Here is a 17,256-nt window from a genome sequence, read left to right as displayed (position 1 = left end):
GGGCTATGGTCGGACAAAGTTCTTGGAAAAATCTTTGTTCTTTTTGTCTTAACAGGTAAATCATCTGACAACAAAATAAAGTCAATCCTAGAGAAGGATCTATGTCTATCAGAGAAAAAAGTATAATCCAGTTCTTTTGGATTATGTATTCTCCAAATATCTTTTAATTCCAGGTCTTCTTTCATATCAAAAAAAGTCTGTGGTAGTCTAATCCTGGATTTCGCCAAACTCTTTTTATCTAATTTAGAATCGATTACTCCATTTCAGTCTCCCATTATTAAAATAGATCTATAGTCCCATTGCAATATTTTGGTATGTAACATTTTATAAAAATGATCCTGTTGTTGGTTGGGAGCATAAATTCCAATCAAAAGAATTTGGCCATTCACTGTAAGCAATCGATTGCTATAAACCTACCATCTTCATCTGCTTCTATAATTTTAGCTGTTAATCTTTTATTTACATAAATAACCACACCATTCTTTTTTTGCGAAGTTGAAGATATAAAATGTGTGCCTAATTTGGAATTTATCAAGTATTTTTGATCTTGAGTTGTGATATGAGTTTCTTGTAAACAAATTATATCATTATTAAATTGTCTCAAATATGCAAATAACTTCTTCCTTTTCTGTACTAAGTTCAACCCATTCACATTCCAAGATAAACACTTAATCGTCATCTTTATCTTTATGGAGCAACGAGCAGAATAACCGAATATCTTCCGGAATCTTCGGTCTCGCTCCCCCCATGGCTCCAATCTCTTGTGTGGTACTCTTAGCTCCCTTTTTGTCTTGTCTTTCCTGTTGTTGTTGCTTTTCTTTAAGTTGCTTAGATTTTGCACGAGTTATGCGCTGGTCCTTAACCTCAACCATCCGAACCGGGTCCAAGATTGGAGAAGATTCCAACAGGGGCTCATCCAAGAAACCTCCTTCCGCACCCTGTGTTTCCTCTAGCTCCACCTGTTTTGACTGTTCTTGCGGTTCTTGTTGAAGTTGCTTCTTGTCACTCTCCTTAATTTCCAGAACTGTAGATGTACGTGGAGATGGTGTTCTTTCTTTAAAAATAGTAGTATAAAAATGCTCCGCCTTCTCCACGGTATTCAAACGGTGTCTTTCTCCCTTATATTTCAAAATTATGCCAGTTGGGGCGTCCCATCGAAATGGTATCTCTTGTTTTTGCAATTCTTTTACAAGAAAGCCAAAATCTTTTCTGGCTTTCAGCATTTTAGGTGGTAGTTCCTTGTAGATCCCAATTTGTGCACCCCCCACTTGCACAGAAGTAAGAAAAGATTTTTGCAGGATGTCATTTCTTATTGCTCTATCCGTGAAGTATATGACCACATCTCTAGGCAGTTGTCTTTGTCTGGCCACCCAAGAATTCACTCTGTAAATTTTGTCTATTTTGTAAAAAACCACATCAGGATTAATTTTTAAAATCCTTGCCAGAGCATCAGCACAAATCTGTCTCAAATCCTGTCTATCATCCTCTCTGATTCCTCGTAACCTTATGGCAAATTCCATTGCCCTGAATTGCATCATAACAATTTCGTTTTCAACTCTCTGCATTTTATCATCAACATCAGAAATTTTATAATCATTGTCTTTCATCTTAACATTGACTTCTGATTTAAATTCTTCCACTTTAGAGTCAACTTTAATAATAAATTCTCCAAGGTCAGACGCCACCTCTGATATTTTTTTAGTCACCTTGCCATAATCCTGTTTCACCATATCTTTAATTTCATTAATTTCCTGCATGATTTCCTGTTGAGATTTTTGAAGTTTATCATCTATTTCCTGTTGGGATTTTTGAAATTTATCATCCAAAGCTTTAGAAATAAATTCTTTTAAATGTTCAATATCAAAGTCTTTTTTTTGAGTCTGTATCTGTTGAGCAGGGGGAAGCTGCGTTTCATGTTTATGTGTGGGGGATCCCCCCCTGTTGCCTTTCCTTCCTGCTTCTTTGAAGCCATCCTGCCACGTAAGCTAGTTTTCCTGAAAAGGGGGATCCTTTTTCCTTTTCCACCTCCACAAAGACTTCTAAAAAAGTCCCCCAGGTTTAATCAAATAGAGACTGAAGTAAAGCAAAGTCAAATTTTAAAAAAAAGGAATTTTTCTTTAAATAGAGCAAGTTTGTAGCAGCTTTGTAACTTTGTAGCAAAGCAGGATGACTTCAGAAATCCACTTTCACTAGCTCGTTAACTCAAATGCTGGGCGCCATGTTTTTTCAAATCACTTTCACTCACTCGCTTTTTCTCTTGAATTAAAAAATCAATAAAGCACTAATACAACTTTCTGGATTCAAGTTGGTATTTCTGCTGCTTGTTAAGGTTGGTTCCTTTCACTTTAAATGTTTGCTGCTGCCGGCTTGTTCTGCTGAAGGCAGAATCGTCCCACGCCGCCCGGAGTCTCCGCAGGTTGGGAGGGAGCCGCGCCTGTTTCCTCCCCAGAAACAATTCCCTGGGGGGTTACAGGGGCTCAACCTGTACCCTGCTGTCTCTTCTCCTTTAATCCTCAGGATTTCGGAGTTTTCAAGCCGCTCCTCGTTCGCAGGGCGGCTCTACAGGCGGCGGGGCTGGCGGTCTTTAAAAAAACACCGCCGTCGCCGAAGCTCGCAAACCGGAAGTGAGCCAGGAGTTTGATCTTGACCGACTCAAAGCTGACCCATCCTTCCAAGGTTGGTAAAATGAGGACCCAGATGGTTGGGGGCAATATGTTGGCATTAACTGCTCAGAGTGCTGTAAAGCACTATGGAGCAGTACACTCATATTCATAATCAATTATCATCCCATTGATTGAAACACGACTCTAATTTCTCCTTCAGAAAAAGTGATTGAAACAGATGGCTCTAATTTCTCCTTCAGAAAAAGTTTTAAGTAATTCTAGAGTTTAAGTAATTCTAGAGTTTCACATACTTTTTGCACTATGCAAATATGTGGATTTGGGTCATTTTCCTCAATAAGTAAATAAACAAGTATAATATTTTTGATTCAATTTTTAATTGGGTTCTCTTTATCTAGTTTTAGGGTTTGTATGGAGAACTTCCCACATTTTAGATCATATTTATGCAAAAATATTGAAAATTCAAAAGGCTTCTGAAACTTTTAAGCACCATTGTATCTTCATCTTCCTTTGATTTTCATGGCAAAGGAAAATGGGGGAAGTTTTAAGAACTACCATTTTGCAGAGATTTTGAAAGAGTCAAGAACTGAGGTCAGATTTAACCCATAGAGATTCCATATTTCCAATTTAAAGCTGCAAAAATCAAGAAAAAAAGTCTAGTGGTTAAGGAACCAGATAGAAAATAGGAGCTGTGAATTCAATTCCTGCCTGAGCCATAAAAAACGGCCCCGGTAACTATAGGCCAGTCACTGCCCTCTTGGCCCAACCCATCTCACAGGGCTTTCATTGTGGGGAAAGTAGGAGGAAGAGGAGAGTGTGTTGGATATGATCGCTGCCTTGAGTTATTTGTAAAAATAAGGCAAGATACAGAAAAATAAATAAATAAGTCTCAAAAGCAAATTAAGACCAAATGAAGCACTGGTTATACAAACTGATTAGGAGGTTAGAACAGCTTTCCCTTCCAGAAATGACTACAGCATTTTAGTGTTTTGATCTTGGAGCTAAAGTAAAGAAGGAAGACATCATACTGGGATATAAAACCATACATTTGTATATACAATATGAATAAAGAGGAGCTTTCTTCCTCTCTTCAAGAAACAACTCACTAAAACAAAATATAGGTGGAAGCAGATAAAATAAGTATTTCTTTACCAAATGCATCATTAAACTACAAAGGTTGATACTATAAAACATGATGATAACTATTGAGACACTGGAGGATTTTTATTATTAATATTATTTAAATTTATATACTGCCTAATTCTCAGTAATTTTGGGAAATTTACAAACTGCTTGCAACATTAAAAATAAAACAAGAAAAACAACAAGAAAGAAAAAGGGTAAAGAATAGGATTATTAATAATTAAATTAATAGCTATGTATTGCTTGCCCAAGAACCTCGTCATTGCCGAAAAACCGCTGAGAATTCAAAGAATTTAACTCTGCCTTTTTGCTGTGAGAACTCTTCCTAAAGCGCGTCTTTTTTGGGCTCAGACTGAGTCAAAACTGGGACACAGTCAAGAGAGGCTGGGCTGCAAAGTTTAAAAGGACTCAGTCTCTGGGCAGAACGGCGGAATCCATCATTCTTTGGATTCTTTGCTCAGCACACTGAAGAAGTGTAAAGTCACATGGTTGTCATTTTCTTGTTCATGATTGTGAACTTTCAAAAGAATCTGTTGGCCAATATGTAACGCAAAATACTGAAATAAAAGGGCTCTTCCATGACAGGTAGTCCTCAACTTATAACTACAGCCTTAGAGAAAGTGACTTACAACCCATCCTTCAATTATGATCATCACATTGATTCTATGGTCACCTGATTGCAATTGGGCACTCAGCAACTGGCTCATATTTGTGATGGTTGCAGTATCTTATGTGATTATGATTTGTGATCTACCCAGTCAACTTTTGACAAGCTAAGTCAATTGGGGAAGCTGGATTTGTGTGATTCACTTAACTGAAGTAAAAAGGATCCAGTCACATGATACTTGCTTAATGACCATGCTTAGTGATTGAAATTCTGGTTCAATTGTGACCATAAATTGAAGACAACCTGTATTCTTAATTGATAGTGCTGGGATTATGTTAATATTCATTCCCACTTAACTGCCATATTGCGTACTTGTATTTCCACCTACTTTATTGCATTGTTTTTAACATGTTCATAAAAATAAATAACACTTTAGCTGAACAATAGGCACAGCAATTTATTGGTTCCATTTGCACATCGTGCAATGAAGACATATCCAAAAGCATCCTTCCCAACAAGCTAGGGCAACTTAATTTAATAGGAGACACCAAGTTGTTGAAAAAGAGATTCATATATTTTCTCTGACCTGATATGCTATTATTAGACAATAAAAATGGTTTTATCTTGACTGAATTACTTTTGTTAAATATGCACACTCCTTTTCAGGATAATTAATTGTGCAAAGCATAGAATAACAATCAGAAGTAGTAATAGCCTGTCTTTGAACCCTGGTTTGTCAAAGGATGGACAAAGCAGGAAGCTAATTTCATATGTAACATTCGATTTTTCAATCTTTGCTAAATTCACAAGAAAACTAATGAATTCTTTCAGTTGAGCTCAACTTCTGCATGAGCAACTGAATATTTGCACAATTATCTTCACTACAACATGGAAATAGTTCAATGTTGTTTTCTTCTAGGGCGTTTTTTGACATCCCAATGAGGCCTTCAGCCCAATTCCCTAACCGTCTTCCATCCATATACTAACTAAGTCCAACTCTGCTGAACTTCCACACCTGGATAGGATCAGAGATGTAACAGTTTCCATATGCAAGAGTCAAATTATTAGGCTCCATACATGAGCATATTTCCTCATGTGAATTCAACAATTGGTTTGAAAGATAATGTTTTTAATAAATCCTGAAGGTTTAATTGAAGATTTACTCAAAATTTAAGATAGGAATATTTGATAACTTTCACTTAGCTTTACAGAAAACTGTAAAACTGTTTTTGTTAGCCTCAATTCCATAAACATATTGAGTTGCCATTATATTTTAAAATAGTTTCCATCTATGTAAAGAAAGTTATATTGACAATTACAACTGCCTCTTAAAATGCTTTTTAAGGACAGTGTAAAAACTTTTGTAGTACAACTTTCCAACATTTTTGGAAACCATTTAAATAATCTTCTTGCAATATAGTTGAGTCATTGATTCTCCTTTAGCGTACGTTTCTACACTGTAGACTTTTTCCTTGCCACTCTTTCCAATGCCACAAAAATATTAAAATTAAGCAGATTGTGTTTTCCAGTTTTCAACTAATTTGTATAGAAAGTAAACTTGAGGTCAATATGAAAGTCAAATATTGATTTTAAAAGGTATCTGGCTTCATCTATAGCAATGATTACATGGAATCTCTGCATATTTGTACAATACTTAACATTGGGGAATATGATATAAAGCATATAATCAACTACCATTCATACACTAATTCCCAGGTTGATAAATAAGGAAAACTTGCCATGCACTTGTAAGGTAGAACTTTGATAATTTATTATGGGAAAAGAGGGGCAAGAGATTGGTAACAATTCTAGGCTAAATGTGACAATAACAAGCCTGCAACCAACACCAATCCAACCATCCCCTATTATCTGACTTTGTCACATCAGATATATAGTCAGCTCCAGGAGTTTGCCTCATTCCAAAAAGGGCCAAAAGAAGGATTAGAGATCATTTACTCTAGATGATTATATTTACCATACTCTCATCAGTCTTGGGGATGAGACCAGGGTGTCAAGAAAGTCAAAATGGCATGTTTGATCAAGTGATTGAAACCCTGTCTCTGTGCTTCAATACATCACATTTATATTAAAAAGGACTGAGACTTTCAGTGCCTCATTGCATCCACCATTTTGACACTGATTCCTTTTTATAAACACCCATTTATTTATATCCTTAAAGAACTACTGCCACAATTCTCTGAAAACTTCAGATTATTGTAAAATACGTTTTACACATTTATCTAACTCACTGAAGCACAGAAAACTCTTCCAATGGTTCTGCTTAGAGGAGTTCATAAAGAAGATTAAACTAAATGATTTTCCTTGAAGAAAGGTACTACAACCACCCATAACAGATACATGGGCCCAAAACCCTTGTTTTTAGTTTGATTGTTTATTTAACAGCTTAGAATTATTCAATTAATTCACTTCTTTCTTAGTTTCAAAGGAGCCAAAATGTTTTGCTTTCTTCTAGTATTATTACTTTGCATGTATGTTAAGTGATTTACAGTTAACGGTTACTGTTAATTACATAATTACTCTGTTGATTATGGAGTAAAGTGGCTATCTTTCATTACCAGTATATGATTATCAGTGATGATGTTGACAAAATAAACTATCTACTCACAATTGTCTGAACATGGCAAAATTGACAATTCTTTCATTTGTACTTAAAAGTGTCCAATAAGTTCTACAGCATTATTTAGATATATTTAGATTTATATTTAGATTATTTAGATTTGTGGGGGTTCTTGGTGCTCTCTGAGTTTAATTGTCTTGCAGACATTTCATTACCAAACTAGGCAACACTAGACTACTGATGATATTCCCCACAGTTCAACCCTGAGCTACAAACATTCTCTTATATATAGATTTCCCAATGAATGTTTCTATTTCCAGTTCAAGACTTCTGAATATGATGGAATAATCCCCCAGAAAACCAAAATTTTCATTTCAAAAATCTAGCGCCTCATGTAAAACTTTCATCTGCAACCAGTATTAGCATAATGTAATGCTTTCTTTTTTTCTCAGTAACTCACAATGTAATATGGTTTACCCTTATAAGTAAATCACACCAATATGATTTGTTTCAGAAAACAATGAAGTATTTTGGCTCAGTATTTGTGCAAATCAAACTTTTATTTAAATTAGGATTATGTTATATGTAGACCAGGATTACAATTTCTCTAAAATAACAATAATTTCTCATCTCTGTTTCTACTGAAACAAAGTAAGCCTAAAGGGGAGGTCAGAAATGGATATATACATGTAATATATAACTGAAAAAGAAAGTAATGTGTGAAGGCCACTTTTTTCATACAATATAGCAAGCCTAATTTTTACTTACTACAGCCTAAATTCTAATTTTAGAGACACACTGTTTAAGGACAGTATTTTTTTTATTAAAAAATCAAAATTACAGTAGCCCAAATTTTAAAAACTCTCTTTTTACAACCCTGTAATTCCTTAATTCAAGGTAAATAAGATTCCAAAGGTATCATCCGCACTCTAATTATACTTGACTCTCCAAGAATGCCCCTACTTACAAAGGTAAGTGCATATACCATATAAAATCAAAATGTGGCTTACTTATTTGTGATTTTGTATGCTATATGAACCCAATCCAACAATTTATGCCTCATTAGAAGGTATTCAACAGTTACAATTCCTCTTTCCTTTGGTATGTTGTTACATTATACTCTATTGATTTAGATACAAAAAAACCCTTCCTAATATTAATATTATAGTATTATTAACAAAAAATCTTTACAATTTGGATTCTATTGTATTTCAAATTCTGATTTCAGGAACAAACATCTTCAAAAATGGAGAATATGCATGCTTGTGATACAATTTCTTGGATTTGATCCTAACTTACTCAGAGTGAAATTTTGAAAGAAAAGTTTACCAACAGTTTGCAGAAGATATAAAGTCCAAAGTTAAAATAACCAATCAAGACAAGGAAAAAGGAAAAGCAAACCAAAGTTAAGTCCATAAAATAATATTCCAAGCTGTTTAGTGAATAAAATTGTTTGGGGCATGTGTCCACACACTCTCAGACATAAATCATGAATTACAAAGCATACTGACTAGATTTACACTCCACATCAAAACCAAACATGACAAATCATGGTTTAATGCAATGTGTAAACCAACAGATGTATGAACTGTTAAGTATTAAAAGCACAGGGCAAGAAAAATTGTGCAGGCGAAGGAGTATACATATTTACAGCACCATTCCATTACTTGAGATATAAACATTGCAAAGACTATGTCTAGACAAGGCCTCTAAGAATAATAAAAACAGAAGGCCTTGAGAATGTTGCTAATATTGCTTAGCTTGAGATTCTTTTCCCCCCCAGTACTATTGTAAAAACCCTGGATTAGAAGTGTGAAAATTCCCTATCAATCATCTAATTTCCTGCAAGCTTTTCAATGTTTTAATTCATTTTATAGCTGGCTGTAATTACATTTAGATTCTGGTGCTTATGATAAATAATTTGGGGGTTTTCTACTAACTTCTAGGTTGCTTGAAGTTTCTAGATAAAAGAATGACAACCAATCACCAAAATAATACTATACAAATTTCGAAATAAATATTTTTAGACCAATGCTTTCATTATTCAACATTATAATTTAAATTGATTACATACCTTCACACCAACTGCAACATCAGTAACAATGCTGGAAAGAAAAAAAATCAGATTTTAGAAGAGGAAATGTATTTTTCTCCACCAAGGCAAATATTTTTCATAAAATCAAGTATTCAATTTGCTATTTAACTTCCTGTTTACTTAAAACGATGGTAGGGAAATTGGAATACATTTGCATTTTCATATTACTATATTTATATTGTAAATTAAATTTATATGCCATCCATGTCGCTGATTCAAAGCAGGACTCTCATATGAAAGGTAAATTATTGTGTTGAATAAGAAACAAATTTCTTCTTCCCTGCTTTTTTCCCAGAACTTTCTACAGAGTTTCTCAAAATCTGTTGTGGTAGCTCCCATCCTCCACAGTAGTTTGGATTTATGGTTAGCTACATAGAGAAGGAGTTTCCATTCAACTGAAATTGGTACAATGAGAAAACTTGAGGGGCTGCCTTTTCCCAAGAAAATCTGCCTGTCCCACATGCTCACATGGAGAGGGCATGCTCTAGGTTCCTTCTTTTAAATATGAATAAGCATCTACAACCTTTTCTGTAATTACTCTTGTTCTCTGAACAATCTTCCAGCTGATGTCTGACTGGCCCCAACTCTGCTTGCATTAAAGACCTGGCTTTTCTTCCAGGCATTAGGGACCCCAGTTGAATTGATCCTTCTTTAGTTGTTCTGTTGTGGTCGTCAGTCACCATTTTTTTCTGTATTTTATATTTATCTTTTTTAATGTTATGTGGGGTATTGGTTTATGGGTTTTTTTGTTGTATGCTGCTGTTGGCCCTATGAAGTGGTCCAGACAGGAAACCAAAACTATGAGTTTTGATATTACCTTTATTCTCAGGTTACAATAACAGAATATTGCAAAACTAAAAGCACTTTCCCAATCCTCTGCCTTTACTTTTCCAGAGGAATAGGAAGGATATCTTCTGAGATGTTTTCTCCATCCTATCACTGAAATGGTATAGGGTTTCCTGCCTAAGCAGGGTGTTGGACTTGAAGACCTCCAAGGTCCCTTCCAACTCTGTTATTCTATACTGTTTTGTACTATTTTATTGATCAAACCTTTATTTAGGCTGTGGCTCTTCCTTCTCAACTCACAATGTTCTTCCTCACAGCCCTTTATATCTGCCCGGAGTCATATTGAGTTGGGTGTCCTTATAATGCTAGTTGATTAAGAAGTGCAATTAAACAGACTGCTCTAAACCAAGTTATTTTTTACACTTATTATATTAAAATGTTAACTTTTAAGTGTTTTGATTCATGGCACAGTAAATAGCATCAGAACAAAGAATACCCTATATGCCACAAATACATATAAAACAGAATCATGATAAGGGGTTGAAATTAATATATTTTAAACACTGTAATTATACTGTAAAACCTAATATTTTGAGTTCCCTTAAATTCAATTTATATGAAATTAAATACAAACAACCAATTCCTTTAAAATCGAGGGTGGGGTTTCATCATATACTTAAGGGAGATATATTTGACCCCAAGACTGGGTTTTGATAAGTGTCTTACAGTATAGCTATCACAGAATCAGTTGTTGTATAAAATCACCATAATCATGTTTGGATACTTCTCAAAACCCCATAGTGATTATAAAATAGGGTGGATAAAAATCAATGATTTTTTAAAAAAATTTAATCAATTTTTTTTATTTAAATTGAATTTGTTTTATTTTTATCAAATTTATTTTAATAAAATGCTTTTGGAGTAAAAATCTATCAAAAGATAGTTTTCTATTTAAGATACTTTTTTTTTTTAATTTGATTTATATGCCGCCCTTCTCCGGAGATTCAGGGAGGCTTACAATGCGTTAAGCAATAGCCTTCACACTTTTGTATATTTATACAAAGTCAGCTTATTGCCCCCACGATCTGGGTCCTCATTTTACCTACCTTAGAAAGGATGGAAGGCTGAGTCAACCTTGAGCCTGGTGAAATTTGAACTTGCAGTAATTACAGGCAGCTGATGTTAATAACAGTGCAAGTCTGCTGCACCACCAGGGCTTTTTAATAATTTAGTTTATTCAGCATGAAATTGAGCTTAGTTATATAGCATGAGGCTGTATATTCTGCAGTATTGGGACTGCTGGTGAGTCAACAGCAGGTCAGAGCAGGAGCTGCTGCAGGACAGAGATGACAGTTGCTCTTTAAAAATTATGATTTAAATCGAGTTGATTTAAATCAAGCCTTTTTACTAGTGATTTAAATCGTGATTTATATCGAGTTGATTTAAATCAAATCCACCGTTATAAAATTACACTGAATTATCTTAGAAAACGCATCTGAGTAATGAAGTCATTGTTACCAAACTGATTATCAAGCAGCATGTCAAGCAATAATCATAATATCATGTTATAAAGGCAACTTGCTAAATGTATTTACCAGCATGTACTAGAAGTCTAACAAACTAAGACCATGATCAAGGAAATTAAGTTAACATTTATTATTTATTTATATAAATGTATTGGCTGCCCAACTCCGGTGGATTTCCGGCAGTGTACAATACTAGGAGAAAAAAAAACCCAGCTAAAAACATAAAATCAAACACACAGTCCAGAGTAAAATAATCAGGACAATAAAATCAACAAAACAAAACCAAGGCTTTAAAAATATCATAAGAATCAAGTCTGGCCTGGGACCACACTTTCCCGAACCCTAGAAAAGTGCAATTGTCATGGGGGGAGGGGATATGTTGTTCCAGAAGTTGGTAGCCACAACAGAAAAGAATCGCTTCCTAGGTCCCACAAGATGACAGTGTTTAATGCAGAGGACTTGGGAGTGCGCCCATGCTTGTTATTGCAAATAAGCAATCTCCGGAGTGCTATCCAGAGCCTACAAAGCTTTATAGGTAATAACCATATACATCATTATCAAGAATGGACTGAATAAAAATAACAAAACTAGAGCATACCACTTTAGCTCATTATTACCATTGTAGTTGGTCACACAGTCACATATTTAGACTGGATTTGGTATTTTTATCCACCAATTAAGTCCTTTCCAAGGGCCTGGGATAGGTAGACGTTGTCTAATGGTGTGAAGGTTATCACCGCAGCATGTAAGCTGTCCCAAATAAAACTGTTTTTTTTTACAATTGATTGATGGTGTTCAAGTGATGCTATTCATGATTTGAGATCGCCTATTGTTATTGCTACTATCTTTGCTTTCTTTTACAATATATTATTTTGAAAAATTTGAAATTAAAGCTGAATAGTAGGATTATCATTAAAGCAATTAATACCTGAGTAGTCCGTTATTCTATATTGATTGGACCCAAATGGAACTTGATAACTTGGATTGGAAGCCAAGAAAAAATGACAATGCACAAACCTTGCACCCCAAAAATGACATTGATCAATTGTATTTGGCAAGAGTTGAGGAGTATAGAATTCCTACAAGTGAAGCAAACTGGAGGATACAACCAGCATCTAAACAGTTAATTCACTTGAGTATTTACAACCAGCATCTAAACAGTTAATCCACTTGTTATTTCCGGCTGGCCATGATGATGTCATTCCCCAGAAAAGTATGGCCCAAATGACTACATTAAGAAAAGCCAGAAAGCCTTGCTGAAGGAAGTCAGCCAAAGGAAAGCTCTTGAAAACAACAAAGGTGAAGACTGAATATAGAAAAGAAACAATTGAAAACCAATTTGTTAATTGGAAGAACAAGGCAATGCATTGTCAATACTTGAAGAAAATAGATTCAAAACCCTATATGGAGTTGGTTAAAAATCAAGACTGTTAAGCAAAGAAACTGAAGGCTTTATTTTAGTGACAAGAACAAACTTTATCAACTAACTGTATTATGGTGAAAATACAACATGCAACAAACAATGGCAAATGTCATCTTTGTAGTAAAAGGTATGAAACAATTGCTCTTTTGCTCTTTGGCTGCAGCAGGAGCAAAATTTTACAAATTACAAGCAGTGTCATGATTGAATTGCCAGAGGTTTGGATTTAAATATAGTAAAAACTACTGGTACCATCAAACTTAGAGAAGGTTTTGAAAAATGAGCAGGTTACGTTATTATGGGACTTTAAGATCCAAACAGAGAGGAATCTTGTTCATAACAGCCATAAGACCAGAGGGAATTCTAAGAATAAATGGCAGTAGAAATTCTGAACATGGAAAACCAAACAAAAAGGAAACAATCCAGTTTTGGAAAGATCTATAAGAAACCCCAATAGACTATAATAAAAAAGCTGGATGGATAAAATAATCCGAAAATGAATTTAGTAAAATCAAATGAAAGAACTAATAATTACAGCAGAAATGATTAAAAATTAAGAAGTGGACATATCTTGGAAATTATCAATTGCATGGCTTTTGGCTCAAATATCTGAGAGGATGACTTAATATCATCCTTATTATTTGTCACTGCTACAATATTTGAAGAAAATAAATATTGGCTACCATATTACAAAAATGCTAATAAAACCTCATGTTTGCTTTATATGGATGATCTGAAAATCTAAAATCAAAATCCAGTCACTGACAAATACAGGTAGTCCTCAACCTACAACCATTTGTTTAGTGACCACTCAAACTTACAATGGCACTGAAAAAAGTGACTTATGATCATTTTTCACATGAACATTGCAGCATCCCTGAGGTCATGTGATCAAAATTTCAACACTTGGCAACTGGCTCATATTTACTTATTTGTTAAATAAATGATTCATAAACAAATAACTGGCTTATATTTATGATGGTTGCAGTGTCTTGGCATCATGTGATCAGTTTATGATCTTCTGACAAAGTCAAAGGGGAAGCCAGATTCACTTAACAACCATGTTACTAACTTAACAATTGCAATGGTTCACTTAAAAATTGTGGCAAGAAGGGTCATAAAATGGGGCAAAACTCACTTAACAACTGTCTTGCTTAGCAATAGAAATGTTGCACTCAATTGTGGTCATAAGTCACGATCTACCTGTAGAGCAAGAATATTCAGCACAAAATGTAGCAATGAGATTTGGCCTAGAGAAATGTGCTATAAAATATAATAAATTGGGATAAAAACACAAACAGTAGTACTGAAATACTGAATGGCCCAGCCATCAGGAGCCATCAGAATGAAGACTACAATTATCTGAGCATTTTACAGTTGGATAATATCAAGCATGGGACAATGTAATAAGTAAAAGAATATATCCAAAGTATGAGAAAAGTGCTGAAGAGAAAACTGAACAGTGGGAACACCATCAAAGCCACCAATAAATGGCCCATACCTATGATACAATGCACTGCTTGAATTATTAACTGGACACAAGCTGAACTGAACAGCTTGGACTGAAAAACAAGAAAGCTAATGACTATTCACTATGTATTATATCCCCCATAGTAATATTGATAGATTATATGTGCAGTACAGAAATGGAAGCAGGGGTTTACTTCAAGTCAAACAAACTATCAAAGAAAAAAAACCATATCTTGAAAGATAGCAAACAGGCATCAAAGCAACTTCAAAATTGGAACTTACTGAATGTATAGGAAATAAAACATGTATATTGAAATAATGTACAATTATTTAAAAAAGAATAGAATGCTGGCAAGGAAAAGCATTGCAGTGCATGATCAATTTCTACAAAAGATCAAGGGGAAAATGGAGAAAGATAAAATCTGGCAATGGCTTACAACTGGCACATTAAAATAAGAAACTGAAGGCTTGATTTTGGCTGCTCAAAAGCAAGCTACTCAAACTAATGCAATCAAAGCCAGAACTGGACAGACTGTACAGGGAGACAGAAGAAACAGTAGATCATATACTCAGCTCCTGCAAGATCACACAAACTGATTATAAACAAAAACATAACAGTCACCAAAATAGATTAATGTTCCAAACTGGAACATCTGTAAAAAAAAAAAATATATGCCAAAAAAATTATATGTCAGTAATGAAAAATTGATGGAAGTTTACAGTTGAAAAATGAATGTTGTGTCATTTCTGAATACAAACTGATAAAGTCTTGGCTCATAACAAACCAGAAATAACTGTGGTTGAAAAAAAGAAAGTGTAGATTGATGTGGCAATACCAGGGATATGGTAGGATAAAAGGTAAGGAATTGGGAGTATCAAGATCTGAAACTGAAAGATTATGGCAAAAAACCAGTTGTTATTTGCACATAGGGTGCCATACCAAAAAAATCTTAGAAGGTACTTAGAAAACCTGCACATTAATACAATTTCCAACTGTCAATTACAAAAGGCCATGCTGCTTGGATCCGCACATATACGATGCCAGGGTTCAGCAACCTGTGGCTCTGGAGCTGCATGTGGCTCTTTCACCCCTCTACTGCGGCTTCGTCACTCAAAATATGTGTCACAACCACCAATGTGCGACAACCGCCGGCACACGATTCATTGAACTTTTCAACCCCCAGTAGGCCAACCATGGATAAATCCAAGAAAAGAGAAGTTTCAGAAGAAAACAGAACGTTTAATTCAACTACATATGCTAGTTTGGTGGCCGCTCGAGAAATAGTCAGGCACGGGAAGGGTTTTGTGGCTCCCAGTGTTTTCTTTTCTGTGGTAAACTGGTCCAATGGCTCTTTGAGTGTTTAAGGTTGCAGACCCCTGTACTATGCCAATAAATTAGGACGTATTAGATTCTTGGGTAGAACTTGACATGTATGAAGGCCAACACCAGCTAAAGAACTGGCAGGTGTGATTTCATATTATTGTGTGTAATAAATAATAATAATAAATGATGATGATGATGAAAATAATAATAATAATAATGGTACCTAATTATTTTCCCCTTGACCAACCAATTTTAAATCACTGACAGTTCTCAGCCATGAATTCCCTAAGGCCCACATTCAAATACTCCAGCATCCTCCTGTTTAAAGTGGTATAGAGCTTTATTCCCAAAGCAAATTTAAGTACTGTAGAATTATAAGGGTGATTAAAAAAAATCATCTTTCTTGATGTCTATGGCAGGGGCTGCTTGGCCTCCAATACAACAAAAAAAGAAAAAGAAAAAAGAGGGCCTCGTCGTGAGTCTGTGGCTACAGACTTAGCCACCCAAATATCTTCTTCCCGCCAATGGGAGAGCCCTGGTGTGTGTTGTTTCCATATGGCGGACCACCCCACAGCCGTTTCCTCCCTTCGGCTTTTGACAGGCGGCCTTCCACGCGTACAAAGGCATCTTTTCTGTCTCGGAGGGGGGAAAGAAGGCCGCGGAGCAGCTCTAGCGGGGGAACAAAAGAGCAAGGCGTCTGCCCCCTGCTGCTCTCCGGTCCCTCGTCTGAGGGGAAGGGGAAAGGGGGTGTCTACTACAAAAGGGGGCCGGGGACTTGTGGAGCGCGAGCTTTCCCCAAGCCCAAATGAAAAAGAGGGCCGTTGGGGCGGGGGGGGGAGGGGGAAGAGTCATAAAGTGTGTTAAATCCACTCCTTCAGCATTGAAGGCCTTGTTCGGATTCACCCAGCCACCCCTCCCCCGGCTTGGATAACCCGGCATCTCAAGAGACCAGCCATAGGATGATGCCTCATGTCAGCGCTTCAGTTGGTGCTGCGGGCCCAGTCCCTGAGAGGAACCAGAGACGGGAGGGGGAGGGGGGAAGCTGTCTTCCCGTCCACCTTCCCGGCCTCCTCCTCCTCCTTCTCCCCACACCACAAAAAAAAAAACACACAGACACACACACACCCCTTTTTCCTCTCATCCCGAAACCTCCTGGCTCGCACACCGCGAACCAGCCGGCCGAGGATGAAGGGGCTGAGGAAAAGCCTAGCACAACAAGGGATGCGCGGCCAGCTCCCCCGTCAGATACGATGCGAAGACAAGAAAGGCGGGAGAAGTGGCGGCGGCGGCGACGGCGACACAACTCCCTCCTCCCTTTCTTATTCCCGGCCGCCGTCCCTCATTCACTCCCTCACTCACCCGTCCATCGCCGAATAGGACAAAGCGCTGGCGACCAGGGCAGGGAGCCGCGCAGCTAACAAGTAAAGAGAGGGAGCGAGAAAATGGCGGCCGGGCCCCAACGGAAAACACCGAAGGTTGCCGAGCTCTATTAGGTTCTGCTCCCCATCAAATCGGCGAGCTCTTTTGTTCTCAGTGAGCATGCGCGGAGGTGGCTCGGGCATGCTCAGTCCACAAGACTGAGGGTTTGGGTTTTTTTGCCCTCAAAAGATTAGGAAGGTGTAAAGACAAGGGAAATGGGATGTGCATACACGGGGGAAGGGGGAGGGTAAGACGGACCTTGGGTTC

General features: G+C 36.5%; 1 protein-coding gene across 4 annotated transcripts in view; it reads right to left on the bottom strand.

Annotated features, from left to right (window-relative positions):
- PTBP2 (polypyrimidine tract binding protein 2) overlaps window positions 1–17,025 on the bottom strand; it is a 101,143-nt gene extending 84,118 nt beyond the window's left edge. For all 4 annotated transcript variants that reach the window (XM_070941188.1, XM_070941189.1, XM_070941190.1 and 1 more), the window contains exons 1-2: window positions 16,930–17,025; window positions 9,024–9,054 (exon numbers count right to left, since the gene is read on the bottom strand). In XM_070941188.1, the coding sequence (XP_070797289.1) occupies window positions 9,024–9,054; window positions 16,930–16,937 (39 nt within the window). In that variant the 5' untranslated portion in view covers window positions 16,938–17,025. The remainder of the gene's footprint in view (window positions 1–9,023; window positions 9,055–16,929) is intronic.
- Window positions 17,026–17,256: the final 231 nt, after the last annotated feature.

This window comes from Pituophis catenifer, unplaced genomic scaffold (genome assembly GCF_029215685.1).
Source record: "Pituophis catenifer annectens isolate HBS135680 unplaced genomic scaffold, rPitCat1.0.hap2 SCAF_3, whole genome shotgun sequence".
NCBI classification, from domain to species: domain Eukaryota; kingdom Metazoa; phylum Chordata; class Lepidosauria; order Squamata; family Colubridae; genus Pituophis; species Pituophis catenifer.
This window is presented reverse-complemented; position numbering and strand designations above follow the sequence as displayed.